The following is a 14215-nucleotide window of genomic DNA, read 5'->3' as shown; positions in this document are numbered from 1 at the left end:
TCCAAGCAGGAGCTTTAAATGTACTTGCATGGTATGGTTCGGTCTTTTGCTCCTGCCCTTTACTATGAGAACAGCATGTTCCAGGTAGGAGATATTCCATCAGCCTAGTGCCAGAATAAGACAGCATCTGGAGTAGAGCTAATCCAGAAAGTTAACCTGAGTTGAGCAGAGTAGCAGCTACCTGCCAGGACCAATAACAAGAGAAAAAGTTTTGTCAGAAGTCACTGAGATTTTGCAGTTGTTTATATTAGTCTACCCTCAGGCATCCCTTTAATTTTAACTTTCCTTTCTAGATCTAATGTCTTTAAGATTCTCTTGTGTTGAAGAAGTCAAAGACCAATTTCTAACTCCAGTTCAATTCTCTTTTTATTAAAGTGCTTCAGTAGATATATAGTGTTATGTACAATCAACACAAACTTTACTGAAACATTCACAAATAAAAATCTTCTACTTTATAAGTCACTGAAATAATGTTCTTCCATGTTGTAACAGTAATTGTCATTGATTGGTTACTCTGAATTTATTCCTAACCACAGACATGTATTCTCAAATTGGGAGATTCAAATCAATTACTGTAATGTATGGGACTGGCTTTCAGTACCTGAATGCTAGTCCTAGCAAGTCAGTAGAAAAATGATGTGATTTGAAACTAATCACAAATCCTTGGTGCCTCAGTTTTGCCATCTGCACTGAGAATTAATCTTCCCTTAGAGATTATTTATTTAAAGAGAGTATGAAATGTTAAAGTTTAGTATACATCTGTGCCTTAGAAAGCATTCATGTGCATGTTTTTAAGAGTAACCTGTTCTTGATTAAATTAAATACTATATACTGTGTATTCAAAATAAATAGATAATTGCTCTTTCCTTAAAAGTTGTCTTTTCACTTAAATCACATTAAAATCATAAAATAGAGTTCAATAATGATATACTCAGTAAATTTTAATTGCAATAAGGACTGCTGTGCTACTCAGGCAAAATTTACAGACTATTTTAAGTTTCATCCATTACATACTTAACATTCTTCATGATCTCACCAGAAAAACAAACAAACAAACAGACAGAAATCCTGCTGCTCTACAGCACAAGGAGGTAAAATCCAAACTATGATCAGAGTTTTGGTTCAGTTTCTTTGGAAATTATTAGCAACTCTAACATGATTTCCGAAAGAGACTGTGGTTGACAAAGGGTGGAGTAAATAAGCTGATTTTGACTAGACCTCCTGGCACCATAAAAGTGGCCTGGTGCTATCACAAAAAAGATTCAGTAGTGTCTTTGTTGCAGGGAGGGGACATTTAAAGTAAAAAAGCTTGAAACTACAGATACCATAACTTTGAGGACAGAAGAGAAATAAGAGGATCCTAACTGAATCAGAAACTTTCCTAAAAACTGTTTCAGTTGGGAAGCATGTGATTCTGCTGTAAGAGAGAGAAGTTTAAAGAGGTTGGTACATGAACCCTTACATTTTCAAAGAAATGTATAATACTTTTAGGTAGAAACAGAATTGCTAAATATCCACAGGACACTTTGAAACTTCTAGCAGTAAAAAGGGGGGACAAAATCACTAATCAACATAGGAGAAAAAGAAAAATGGTGAGCTGGGATGCTCTTGGTGTTCTATTTCATTAAAAAATAAATCGACCATGAGCACTAATGGACATGTCATCTCAATAAATAAAACCTCCTGTAAATTGATCATGAGCACTAATGGATGTGTCATCTCAATAAATAAAACCTCCTATAGTTAACTTGTCATTTAAAAATGAACTGGGTGAACAGGATAATTTTCTGCAATGTACTCAGTGATTTTAAGACTGAAGTGGTTTCAGAAAAACATGAAACATCCTTGGAGGAGGCCTGACTGTTTCATGTTGGTTTGTGGCATGCCGTACATAGAGTACATAAGGAAATTTCACACTGAACATAGATCTCTTAAGGAATAAAGAAAAAACACTTTACATGATATACTTTTCTCTAACATGCAGTATTTATGTAACAGTAAACCATCATCCTTCACAGAGAAGATGCAGGTGCTCTAAAAATCATCTTAGAGCGAATTTTAGAAAGAGGTGTCAAAACGTTAACTAATACCCACTTAATTTCAATGTTAGGTTTGCAAACCCTCTTGTAATCCAGGGTGAGCAAGAAGAAAATGTCCTCTCTATTTTATGACCTGCAGTTCCTATTACCTATGATGAATGCTATAAGTCAAATGCCATAATAAACTTATTCCCACTCTTGGGGCCAGCAGAGGCTAGCCTGGTTCTAGGCAAGACTAAAGGAGGGTGCGGTCCCACAAAAGAGCCTGGCCAGGACTGATCCAGCAGGAGATTTCAAGGGCAGCTGGGCACCCAAATGACCCCAGGGCAAGGAAATCAATTTTTTTTTATCACCCAGGATTCCAGCCTTGTACTATCTCCAGGCCTAACTGTCCCCATAACAGTCCTGAACCATGCTGGGTGTCCTAAGGCTAGGCCAGCTCTACCCTGAACAAGCACTCCCAGGGCTGGAAACAAAGGCTGAGTGGGCAGGGTTGGCAGAGCACCATTTATTGGAGCCAACCCTCACCTATCAGATGCTTGTTGACAAGAGCTCAGTTAGTTATTCTGGAGCAGCTCCTCCCAACAGATGGGCTGTGAAAACACCTCTCTCTCCAGCCAGAGCTCATAGGAATAGTGGAAATCCTCAGGCAGATCCAACCTCTGCCCCAGCACACTCTGCAAGCAGTTATCCACAGGTGAAAACTCAGAGTCCTGGGGTCTGTCATACCGGCGGCTGTTAAAAGCTTCAATGTTGGCCCTCAAGGTGCATTCTTCCGCTTGGAAGTCCCATGGCCTGGCATCGATGTCTATGTTGGGAAGATTAGAAAGAAAAAGATGTATACAACTCAGGACACTTCTCATCTTAGCACAGAGCATGGTCTATGGGACACCAACAATGGAACAGCTCAGAATTCCCTTTTTTGCAAAGAGCAATGTACAAAGAAAGTACATAACATGATGCCAGTCAAGTTTAAAAAATACATGCCCATGTACATATGCTTATACATGTAGAGGCTATCTTTGGAAGTATCTAGAAACTGGCTAACAGTGATAACCACTGAGAAGGAAATGAGGGCCCTGAGGGAGATGAACCTCTTTTTATTGTATTTCCTTTTCATTATTTCACTCTGTTACTAATTATACATATTATATTTTCCCAAAATAGCAACTCAGTTCCCTCTATTGAACTTTCCTTGGGAATGGAAGTTACCCATTTGAAAGAAATTACAGTTTTCAAGGAATGGTAAGAGGCGGGAAGGGGCACAAGGAGAATCAGCATGGACTGACTACTAAAGACTTTCCTGACTCCCTGAATCCACCCCCACCTCCCACCCTGCGCATGATAAATCCATATGCAGCTTATGTTAATATTATGAGGTGAAGTCTTCCAAGAAAGTTAAAACAGAAAACAATCTGCTTTGCTTCTATTTACCCCATTTAGACACTTATTTCAGGGCCAGAGGTATGTATTTCCCAGATTTTTTAATGTCTTGCACTCAACAGGTGCAGCTTGGGTTTGGGCTCATGATGACAGATTGCCATTTGCAAGATAAAACATGCCCATGTTTTAAAAACCTAGAAGAACTCAGGCATTAGGCTTCCCTGATAGCTCAGAGGGTCAAGAGTCTGCCTGCAATGCAGGAGACCTGGGTTCAGTCCCTGGGTTGGGAAGATCCCTTGGAGAAGGAAATGGCAACCTACTCCAGTCTGTTTGCCTGGGAAATCCCATGGACAGCGGAACCTGGAAGGCTACAGTCCATGGGGTTGCAAAGAGTCAGACACGACTGAGCGACTTCACTTTCACTTTCTTTCACCTCACAAGAACTTAAACAGTTAATTGTGCTTTAGGTCTTAGAGAGGTTGCATACTGGCTTATTATCTGCCAATCATATGGTTCCCTTAGTTCTCTGCACTCTATCTACTGCAGCATCCTCTATATTCAAAAGAAAGTGAAGTTACTCAGTCGTGTCCGACACTCTTTGTGACCCCATGGACTGTAGCCTACCAGGCTCCTCCATCCATGGAATTTTCCAGGCAAGAGTACTGGAGTGGGTTGCCATTTCCTTCTCCAGGGGATCTTCCTGACTCAGGGATCAAACCTGGGTCTCCCACATTGCAGGCAGATGCTTTACCATCTAAGCCACCAGGGAAGCCCCATCCTTTATATTCAGGCAGGTGACAAATCCCAGCAAAGACAAATCATTAGTCACCAAACCAATAACTCTTAAACACAATTATGCAAATGATGGCCAAATCCCACTACAGCTCTTCAAAATAAATTCTTCCAACTCTGGTAAGCCTATAATATCTTGGTAGGTCAGTCAGAAATATAATGTCTCCTGATACAATATGTGATATGTGATACAATATGTGATACAATATGCAGTTCACTATAATACATTACCTAGACTGTACTATAGCCAAAAAGATTAAAGTTGAATTAATCAAACCTTTAGATCTACCTTTTAGTCTACAGATAATGCCAGACATAGAGAAATAGGATAAATAAAACCACAAAGAAGCAAGCAGACAAGTTCAGAAGGTGGATATTCTGTAGGAGAGCTGGCCTAGTTCTTCAATTTTGTCAGTGTTAAGAAAAAAAAAACCTGCTAGATTCAAAACAAATAAAAGGACATATCAGATGAAATTTGTGATCCTGGGCTAGATTATGACTTGGGAAAAAAAGGCTTTAAAGAATATTTTGGGGCAACTGGGAAATTCTGAACATGGACTTGATTATTAGATAAAATGAACATATACTGATATGAAAAGGTAGAGATAATGTTAACTAAAAAGAGAAGATTATAAAATAGCATATACAATTTGCTTTCATTTAAATAAAACCTATACATATATGTAGGAGAAAAAATCTGTAAGAATATATGATAAGATTTCTGTTTCAATCTTTGGGTGGTACAAATGTGGCATAAATATGATAATAAAGTGTTTGCTTCCTTGTATTTTCTAACTGCTCTGCAATAATTAAAGGTTATTTTAATTTTATGGCTTCCCCGGTGGCTCAGACATGCAATGTAGGAGCCCCACGTTCAATCCCTGGGTCAGGAAGATCCCCGGGAGAAGGAAATGGCAACTCACTCCAGTATTCTTGCCTGGAGAATTCCATGGATAGAGGAGCCCGGTGGGCTACAGTCCATGGGGTCGCAAACAGTTTTTTAATCTTAAAAACCTCTCAGAGAAACCTGTACTTAAAGGAACATTTTGAAAAGGGGTAATTATCCCTCAAGTGACTTGTTTTATAATAATGAATTACCATAGTTTACTTGGACTAGGGTACATGGCAGTGCCTAACTGTTTGTTATAGCAGCACCTGACTATAGTCACATATTTTCTCATCTAAAATATGTTAACAGTTCATACCAAAAGAGTAGGGATGTCTAACTTGCTTTGTTTAAACCTGGGCCACTCCCAGAAGCCAAAAGCTCTGAGAATACTCACCATTCCCATAAGCCCAGTCATCATTCATGCGGTGGCGTACTTTCTGATAAATGGCTGACATGGTTTTCATGTTGCTTTTCCTCCACTGGCGCCCCAGGTACTTGGTCTGTATTTTCAGCAGCTTCAGCACATAAAGTTGCAGCATGGCCTGTTTGACCTTGAGGGCCCGCTTTAAGATTGGAGCAGATTTAAATACTACCAGCATCTGTTCATTTAAAAGGGGTAAGGGTGAAGAAAGATATATAAGGATCTAAAGTTTTCTGGAATTCCCAACTCACAGATAAATTAAGCCAAACCTGGCTAACCTCAGACTACTGTGGGGAGCTTTGGGAAATCTACAGTCCAGGCTCCATTTAGACTTAGTCTTTAAGAAAAGAAAGGAAGCACTCCATTTACATTTCACAATTCAAAATATCTAATATTCAAAGGGTCAAAAAATTTTGTCAGCCACATATGCCGTTTCTACAGTTACCAGTGTATCTTCTATAGGTAATTGTATGTATGTGTGCATTACTTTTATTAACAAAAATGATAGCAAATACACACCCTTTCACACTGTTCCATACCTTGATTTTTACTTAACAATATAACTTGAAAATTATTCCAAAGGAGTATAGAACTGTCTCATTCTTTTTAATGGTTGTATTTACATTCTACTGTAACGATGTACCATAAATTATTTAACCAGTTGGTATTAAGGAACATTTATGTTGCTTCCAATCTTTGATGATTACAAATAATGCTGCAGTGAGTAATCTTAGACTTGTATCATGACTATAATGCGTGACTATAATCCAAAAAACAATGCTAACTTCCTTACCAGAGCTGCCCTGAGGGAGGGTCCATATTCAGTTCCTCGAAAAAAAATGGATTGGGAAATAATTGTAAAATAAGTGCCTAGAATTCGGAGGTGCCAAGTCTTATGGAACATTCAGTGTCTGTCTATAGAGCTCACAAAGCAGGAAGCCCATATTTATTAAAAATTTAAAAAATCCAGTTAGTGGACACCATGATTTGAAGTCCTACTCACCATGGTTCTGGAATGCTTCCATTTGGTCAGTTTATTGAGCAGCCTCAGGAGATTGATGCAGGAAAAGAGGTTCCTCCAGCAGAACTGGTTGTTGTCTCCAGCTTCCTGTAATAAGGCATGCCCATCATTATCTCATGGGGCTTCCCTGGTGGCTCAGATGGTAAAGAACCTGCCTGCAATGCAGGAGACCCAGGTCCGCTCCCTGGGTCAGAAAGATCCCCTGGAGAAGGGAATGGCAACCCACTCCAGTATTCTTGCCTGGAGAATTCATGGACAGAGGAGCCTGGTGGGCTACAGTCTATGGGGTTGCAAAGTCAAACACACCTAAGCAACTAACACTGAGAGAGCATTATCTCAACGCTTCACGGATCATAGCCTTGTGGCGAAGGGGCTTGCGTAATTCAATGAAGCTATGAGCCATGCCCACGCAGAGCCACCCAAGGCGAACGGGTCACAGTGGAGAGTTCTGACAAAATGTGGTCCGATGGAGAAGGGAATGGCAAGCCACTCCAGTATTCTTGCGGTGAGAACCCCACGAATAGTATGAAAAGGCAAAAAGATATGAGACCTGGGAAGATGAGCCCCCCCAGGTTAGAAGGTGTCCAACATGCTAAGGAGAAGAGCGGAGGGCAATTTACTAATAGCGCCAGAAAGAATGAAGTATCTGGGCCAAAGTGGAAATGACCCTTAGTTGTGGATGTGTCTGGTGGCGAAAGTAAAATTTTATGCTGTAAAGAACAATATTGCATAGGAACCTGGAATGTTAGGTCCATGAATCAAGGTAAATTGGATGTGGTCAAGTAGGAGACAGTGAGAGTAAACATTGACATTTTAGCAAGCAGTGAACTAAAATGGACAAGAATGGACGAATTTAATTTGGATGACCATTACATTTACTACTGTGGGCAAGAATCCCTTAAAAGAAATAGAGTAGCCCTCATAGTCAACAAAAGAGTCCAAAATGCAGTACTTTGGTGCAATCTCAAAAACGACAGAATGATCTTGGTTCATTTCCAAGGTAAACCATTCAACATCACAGTAATCCAAGTCTATGCCACAACCACTAATGCTGAAGAAGCTGAAGTTGAATGGTTCTGTGAGGACCTACAAGACCTTCTAGAACTAATACCAAAGAAAAAAGATGTCCTTTCCATCATAGGGGATTGGAATGCAAAAGTAGGAAGTCAAGCGGTATCTGGAGTAATAGGCAAGTTTTTGGCCTTGGAGTACAAAATGAAGCAGGGCAAAGGCTAACACAGTTTTGTTAAGAGAACACACTGGCCATAGCACACACCCTCTTTCAACAACACAAGAGATGACTCTACACATGGACATCACTAGATGGTCAATACAGAAATCAGATAGATTATATTCTTCACAGCTGAAGATGGAAAAGCTCTATACAGTAAGCAAAAACAAGACCTTGAGCTGACTGTGGCTCATATCATCAGCTCCTTACTGCAAAATTCAGGCTTAAATTGAAGAAAGTAGGGAAAAACCAATGGGCCATTCAGGTATGACCTAAATCAAATCCCTTGTGATTATACAGTAGAGGTGATGAATAGATTTAGGGATTGGATCTGGTAGAAAAAGTGCCTGAAGAACTATGGAGAGAAGTTCATAATATTGTACAGGAGGCAGTGACCAAAACTATCCCAAAGAAAAAGAAATTCAAGAGGCAAAGTGGTCGTCTGAGGAGGTTTTACAAATAGCTGAAGAAAGAAGAGAAGTGAAAAGCGAGGGAGAAAGGGAAAGTTATATCTATCTGAATGCAGAGTTCCAGAGATTAGCAAGGAGAGATAAGAAGACCTTCTTAAATGAATAATGCAAAGACATAGAGGAAAACAACAGAATGGGAAAGATTAGAGAGCTCTTCAAGAAAACTTGAGCTATCAAGGGAACATTTCATGCAAGGATGAGCACAATAAAAGGACATAAATGGTAAGGACCTAACAGAAGCAAAAGAAATTAAGAAGAGGTGGTCAAAATACACAGAAGAACTACACAAAAAAGGTCTTAATTACCTGGATAACCACGATGGTGTGGTCATTCACCAAGAGCCAGACATCCTGGAGTGTAAAGTCAAATGGGCCTTAGGAAGCATTAGTACGAACAAAGTTAAGTGGAGGTGATAGAATTCCACCTGAGCTATTTCAAATCCTAAAGATGATGCTGTCTGCACTCAATATGTTAGAAAATTTGGAAAACTCATCAATGGTCACAAGACTGGAAAAGGTCAGTTTTCATTCCAATCCTAAAGAAGGGCAATGCCAAAAAATATTCAAACTATCGTACAATTGCTTTCATTCTGCATGCTAGTAAGGTAATGCTCAAAATCCTTCAAGCTAGGCTTCAGCAGTATGTGAACCAGAACGTCTAGATGTACAAGCTGGGTTTAGAAAAGGCAGAGATACCAGAGTTCAAATCGCCAACATCCACTGGATCACAGAAAAAGCAAGGGAATTCCAGAAAAACACCTACTTCTGCTTCATTGACTATGCTAAATCCTTTGACTGTGTGGGTCACAACAAATTATAGAAAGTTCTTAAAAAGATGGGAATACCATACCACCTTACCTGTTTCCTGAGAAACCTGTATGAACATCAAGAAGGAACAGTTAGAACCTTACATGGGACAAGTGACTAGTTGAAAACTGGGAAAAGAGTATGACAAGGCTGTATATTGTCATCCCGTTTATTTAATTTATATGAACAGTACATCATGTGAAATGCTGGGCTGGATGAATCATAGGCTGGAATCAAGATTGCTGGGATGAATCACAGGCTGGTATCATCAGATATGCAGATGATACCACTCTAATGGCAGAAAGTGAAGAGGAACTAAAGAGCCTCTTGATGAGGGTGAAAGAGGAGGATGAAAAGCTGGCTTGAAACTCAACATTCAAAAACTAAGATCATGGCATCCAGTCCCATCATTTCTTGACAAATAGAAGGGGAAAAAGTGGAAACAGTGATAGACTTCATTTTCTTGGGCTCCAAAATCACTGCTGACAGTGACTGAGGCCATGAAATTGAAAGATGCTTGCTCCTTGGAAGAAAAGCTATGACAAACTTAGCGTATTAAAAAAGCAGAGACATAACTTTGCCAACAAAGATCCATATAGTTAAAGCTAAGGTTTTTCCCATAGTCATGTACAGATGTGAGAACTGGACCATAAAGAAGGCTGAGTGCCAAAAAACTGATGCTATTGAATTGTGGTGCTAGAGAAGACTTTTGAGAGTCCATTGGACACCAAAGAGATCAAACCAGTCAATCCTAAAGGAAATCAACCCTGAATATTCATTGGAAAGACTGATGTTGAAGTTGAAGTTGGAAGCTCCAATACTTACTTTGGCCACCTGATAGGAAGAATCAACTCACTGGAAAAGACTCTGATGCTGGGAAAGACTGAAGGCAAAAGGAGAAGAGGGTGGCAGAGGATGAGATGGTTGGATAGTATAACTGACTCAATGGACATGAATTTGAGCAAACTCTGGGAGACAGTGAAGGACAGGGAAGCCTGGCATCCATGGGGTTGCAAAGAGTTGAACAGGACTTAGTGATTGAACAACAACAATCATTATCTCAACACCTACAAGGCTTTCCTTCCCACAGAGTCTGGAAGTCGAAGCCTTCCATATGAAATGCTACCTCCTTTCTGTCCCACTCCTCACATCCTCCCTTCTCGTCAAGGTATGCAGTATTCTTCCTCTGAAAACACACAGCTGCCAATCCTGGAAGACTCTGTACCAAGAGCAAGTACTGGTTAGAAAGATGACATATGAACGTAGGACTATCATTTGAGCAAGATTTCTCGTGTAGCTTTCTGCTTTAGGATCAGAAAAGAGATGATAGAATTTTACCCCCATATACTTTGCATTTATGTAAGCTATGTTGGTAATTGCCAAGAATTATTCTGGCAGATTTCAAACAGTATTGGTTGGATCTGATATTAATTACAGTTAATTAAAAAAAAAAATCAACCTCCACCCTCCTTTATCAAACCATACTGCAGTAAATTACTTAATTCTTAGCATGGTTGGAAAAATGGCAGATGGTTAATTTGAACCAGGTGTTTCTCTTGAATGTTTCTTGATAGCTTGTGAGCACCCAACCAGATGGATGTCAGATCAGAAACAGGTAATTACTCACAAAAACATCTTTCAGGGACAAAAATAAGAGTCTTTATGGATTCTGGGGCTCGTAAATATATATTGGTGTCAGAAGCTACATGAATCAGTTAACACACATGGTGGTCAAACTAACACCTTGGAAGTTCCTCATGTCTTCAGTGTGAGAGGAGAATGTAGAAGTGAGGAATGAGCAGAAGTCAACTGCTTTCTGGTGAGTGGAGGATTACCCCCCAACACACACAAATGAATCTGAAGCAAGCAAGGTAGACATACATCAACTGTGGGATGAACAGCCAACACTTGTAAGGATATTAGGTTCTCCTAAAAATAAATAATACTGAGGATCAAGAAGTTGCAGGGAAACTTTTCAGAAATATTGTTTAGAAATAATGTTCTCCCAGGATGTTCCCTGGTGGTCCAATGGTTAGGACTTGGCATGTTTAATACAGGGGCCCAGGTTCGATCTTGGGTCAGGGAACCAAGATCATGCAAGACACATGTGGAAGTCAAAATAATAATAATAATAACAATCTCTTTCCTCTAGTAAATGTTCAATATTGTGTTTAGAACTGGACCCATGAAAACCATCTGTTTTGTTCTAAAAGAAACTTCCGTGGGAGTTTCCACTCAGGTGCATTAGCTAATCTGGCTCACCCAAAAGACAGATCAGGTTTTACAGATGTTACATCTTGTGTGGCTAACAGAGGAGACAGACTTTTATATGTTTATTTTTTAAAATAAGAAGCAGTGAAACAAAAAACATATGGGAGAAGTAAGTATATTTCCACTGTGAGCTTCCTTTATCCTGACTTCTAATATGCATAAAAGCCTTGCATTCCTTATGGAGTACAGAAATAGCAGCCTGGTCTTGTAGAAGCAGCCCTGGAATAGGCACCAGGACTCCTGGGTCATGGCTTTGACCCTGGCTGTATCATCTCAGGCAAGTAATTTCCCTGTTTCCTGTAAGAGGTTGAACTAAGATAACCTTTAAGATCATTTTAGCTCTGCTGCTGCTGCTACTGCCAAGTCACTTCAGTCGTGTCCGACTCTGTGCGACCCCATAGACGGCAGCCCACTAGGCTTCCCCGTCACTGGGATTCTCCAGGCAAGAACACTGGAGTGGGTTGCCATTTCCTTCTCCAATGCATGAAAGTGAAAAGTAAAAGTGAAGTTGCTCAGTCGTGTCCGACTCTCAGCGACCCCATGGACTGCAGCCTACTAGGCTCCTCTATCCATGGGATTTTCCAGGCAAGAGTACTGGAGTGGGTTGCCATTGCCTTCTCTCTTTAGCTCTGACCATTCAGTAATTCTGTGGCTTACCTTCTCCAGTTGGCTTAAAAGTTAAAAAGTTCTGAGTGACAGAATGTTGATTGTGGCTGCCTTTTCCTGAGAGCTGAGTCTCAAGAGTCCTAAGAGCTGCCCTAGCTCCCCCTGAAGGCAGTCTCACCTGCCCAGGGCCTTGCTCTCCTTTCCTTCTAATGATGCTTCCCTGATGTCTGTAACTAGTCCCACTTGATGGAGCGGGCATCGAAAGCACACATACTGGTCAGTGGCTCGCCCAGGCTTGTCTGCTTTGTCAGAGCCTTGCCCAAGCCTTCTCCCTTCTTCCAACCCAACAAATTATCTTTTTCTCTAGAAAGCCTTTAGGTCTGTGAGTACCTATTTGGCCTTGCCAGTCTGTCTTTTCTTTTTTTTTTTTTAAGCCCTGTTATTCTGTTTATCTTCTGGCTGCACTGCGTGGCATGTGGGGTCTTATTTTCCTGACCAAGGATCGAACCCACACCCCCTGCAGTGTAAGGGCAGAGTCTTAACCACTGGACCACCAGGGAAATCTCTCTAGATTTGCTGGTCTTGAAGACTTTTTTTTCCTTTTAATGTTCATTTAAGGCAGGTCACTTTCTTTCTTTCTTTTTGTAAGAACTCAGCATATTAAGTAAGATGCAAACTTCTGTGGGGGGATATATTTTGTGAATAGCAGCACTTGGCTGGCTATATTCTCCCGTTCCTGGTACTTAACAGTATTCAAAGCAAGAACTTAACTCACTTCCAGCTAGCTAAAATTAAAAAAGAAAGTATTTGCCCACGTTCCACTCTCACAAATAAATATTTGTTTGCATACACCTCTGGTCTGAAGATTCAGTTCAGCAATCACATCCTACCCTTTCAGAGCATTTCTAAGGCACACGGGTTCTGTTCTCAAAGATCCATCCATAGCTCTGCTGAGTGAGCCAAGCCAAACAAAAACCCAGGCTTATGCCAATTAAGTGGATAATTAACTCATGAGGAAAGAAGAACAGAGTGTTTCTTCCTTTCGTACTGAGGAGATCAGATTGGTAAGAATCTGAGCACTGAAAGAGACTTGACTGTTCTAGTCCAATTCTGTTATCCATAGAAGCAAAACCTGAGGCCCAGAAAGAGGAAGGCGGTTTGGCTAAGGTCACATGGTAAGCGCCCCAACCAGGGCTTAAACCTAGATTTCCAGTGCTCACTGAATTCTAACACTCTGTCTTCAGTTATTATTCATCTTCTGATCACACTTAAGGAATTCCAGACACAATTACTAAAACAAAATATGGTTTGACCTCTTACTTTCTCAGCTTCTTTCAGACCTAATGGTAGAGAAGCTCTTTCTTATGCCCTACTGTAATTCTTACTTCAAACAAGCAAAACCAACAACAACAAAACATTGAGGTGTCCTGCCAGCCTTTAAAGAAATGCTGCGAAGTGTTAAATATAATACAACTCAAACCTTCACTTTTTTTTTCTTTTCTTTTTAAAATGTTTATGTATTTGGCTCTGCCAGGTCTAGTTGCAGCACTCAGGATCTTTAGTTGCAGTATGTGTGATCTAGTTCCCTGACCAGGGATCAAACCCAGGCCCCCTGCATTGGGAGTCTTAGCCATTGGACCACCAGGGAAGATCCTTCTTAAAGTCCAGAAGTGATGACACTACTTTCAAATTGAAAACCAGCTCTTCACTGAGAAACTGAAATTATTTATTTTTTTTAAAGAGTAAAAAGTTTACTGAAAGGAAAAGTACATGTGGAAAGGCGCATGGGCAAGCTCAGAGAAAGAGAGAACTGCACCTTTGGGAAGTTTAAATCCTTTATAAAGGGGCAGTTCTCTAGGTCTTTGCCTTCCCTCAGGCAAGAAATTGAAATTATTAATAGTAACTTATCTGTTTTATAATGAATCTAGAATTTTATAGCCTAAGCAAAGCTGATGCTCATCTAATTGTAACCTCCCTTTCTTTTATAGATGAAACTCCTACAGCCTACAGGAAACTCACTCAAGAACACTTAAAGCCGTAGTGGCAAAGCCCAGTCTGTCTGCCTTTTCTATGTTACAAACTCGGGTTTTTCATGCCATGTCAGTCCTGCAGTTATTTGAACCTATTTGCAAAAACGTTTGTGAAGTTATAATACTTAGTGATTGAAATTCACAATAATAGTCATCTCTTGGTAAGTGATTCTTTTAATTTCTTTATTATGGTTCACATAACTGAAAACGAAATCCTATTATTAGTTGACATTTTCTTTTCCCACATTGTTTTAGA

The 14215-nt window shown here is 40.1% G+C and overlaps 1 protein-coding gene across 6 annotated transcripts in view; it reads right to left on the bottom strand.

Annotated features, from left to right (window-relative positions):
• Positions 1-348: 348 nt before the first annotated feature.
• The window catches only part of STRIP2 (striatin interacting protein 2), a 48448-nt gene continuing 34581 nt past the window's right edge, over positions 349-14215 (bottom strand). For 4 of the 6 annotated variants that reach the window (XM_081531284.1, XM_081531282.1, XM_081531283.1 and 1 more), the window contains 3 exons: positions 6528-6632; positions 5498-5702; positions 349-2847 (listed from right to left, as the gene is read on the bottom strand). In XM_081531284.1, coding sequence (XP_081387410.1) covers positions 2597-2847; positions 5498-5702; positions 6528-6632 — 561 coding nt within the window. In that variant the 3' untranslated portion in view covers positions 349-2596. Of the gene's footprint in view, positions 2848-5497; positions 5758-6452; positions 6633-14215 lie in introns of all 6 variants that reach the window. The other 2 variants (XR_014066039.1, XR_014066038.1) reach the window with 2 other exon arrangements.

This window comes from Giraffa tippelskirchi, chromosome 10 (assembly GCF_054371585.1).
Source record: "Giraffa tippelskirchi isolate mGirTip1 chromosome 10, T2T-mGirTip1v1.2.pri, whole genome shotgun sequence".
NCBI lineage: Eukaryota > Metazoa > Chordata > Mammalia > Artiodactyla > Giraffidae > Giraffa > Giraffa tippelskirchi.
The sequence above is the reverse complement of the archived record's forward strand: the minus strand, read 5'-3'. Positions and strand labels throughout refer to the sequence as shown.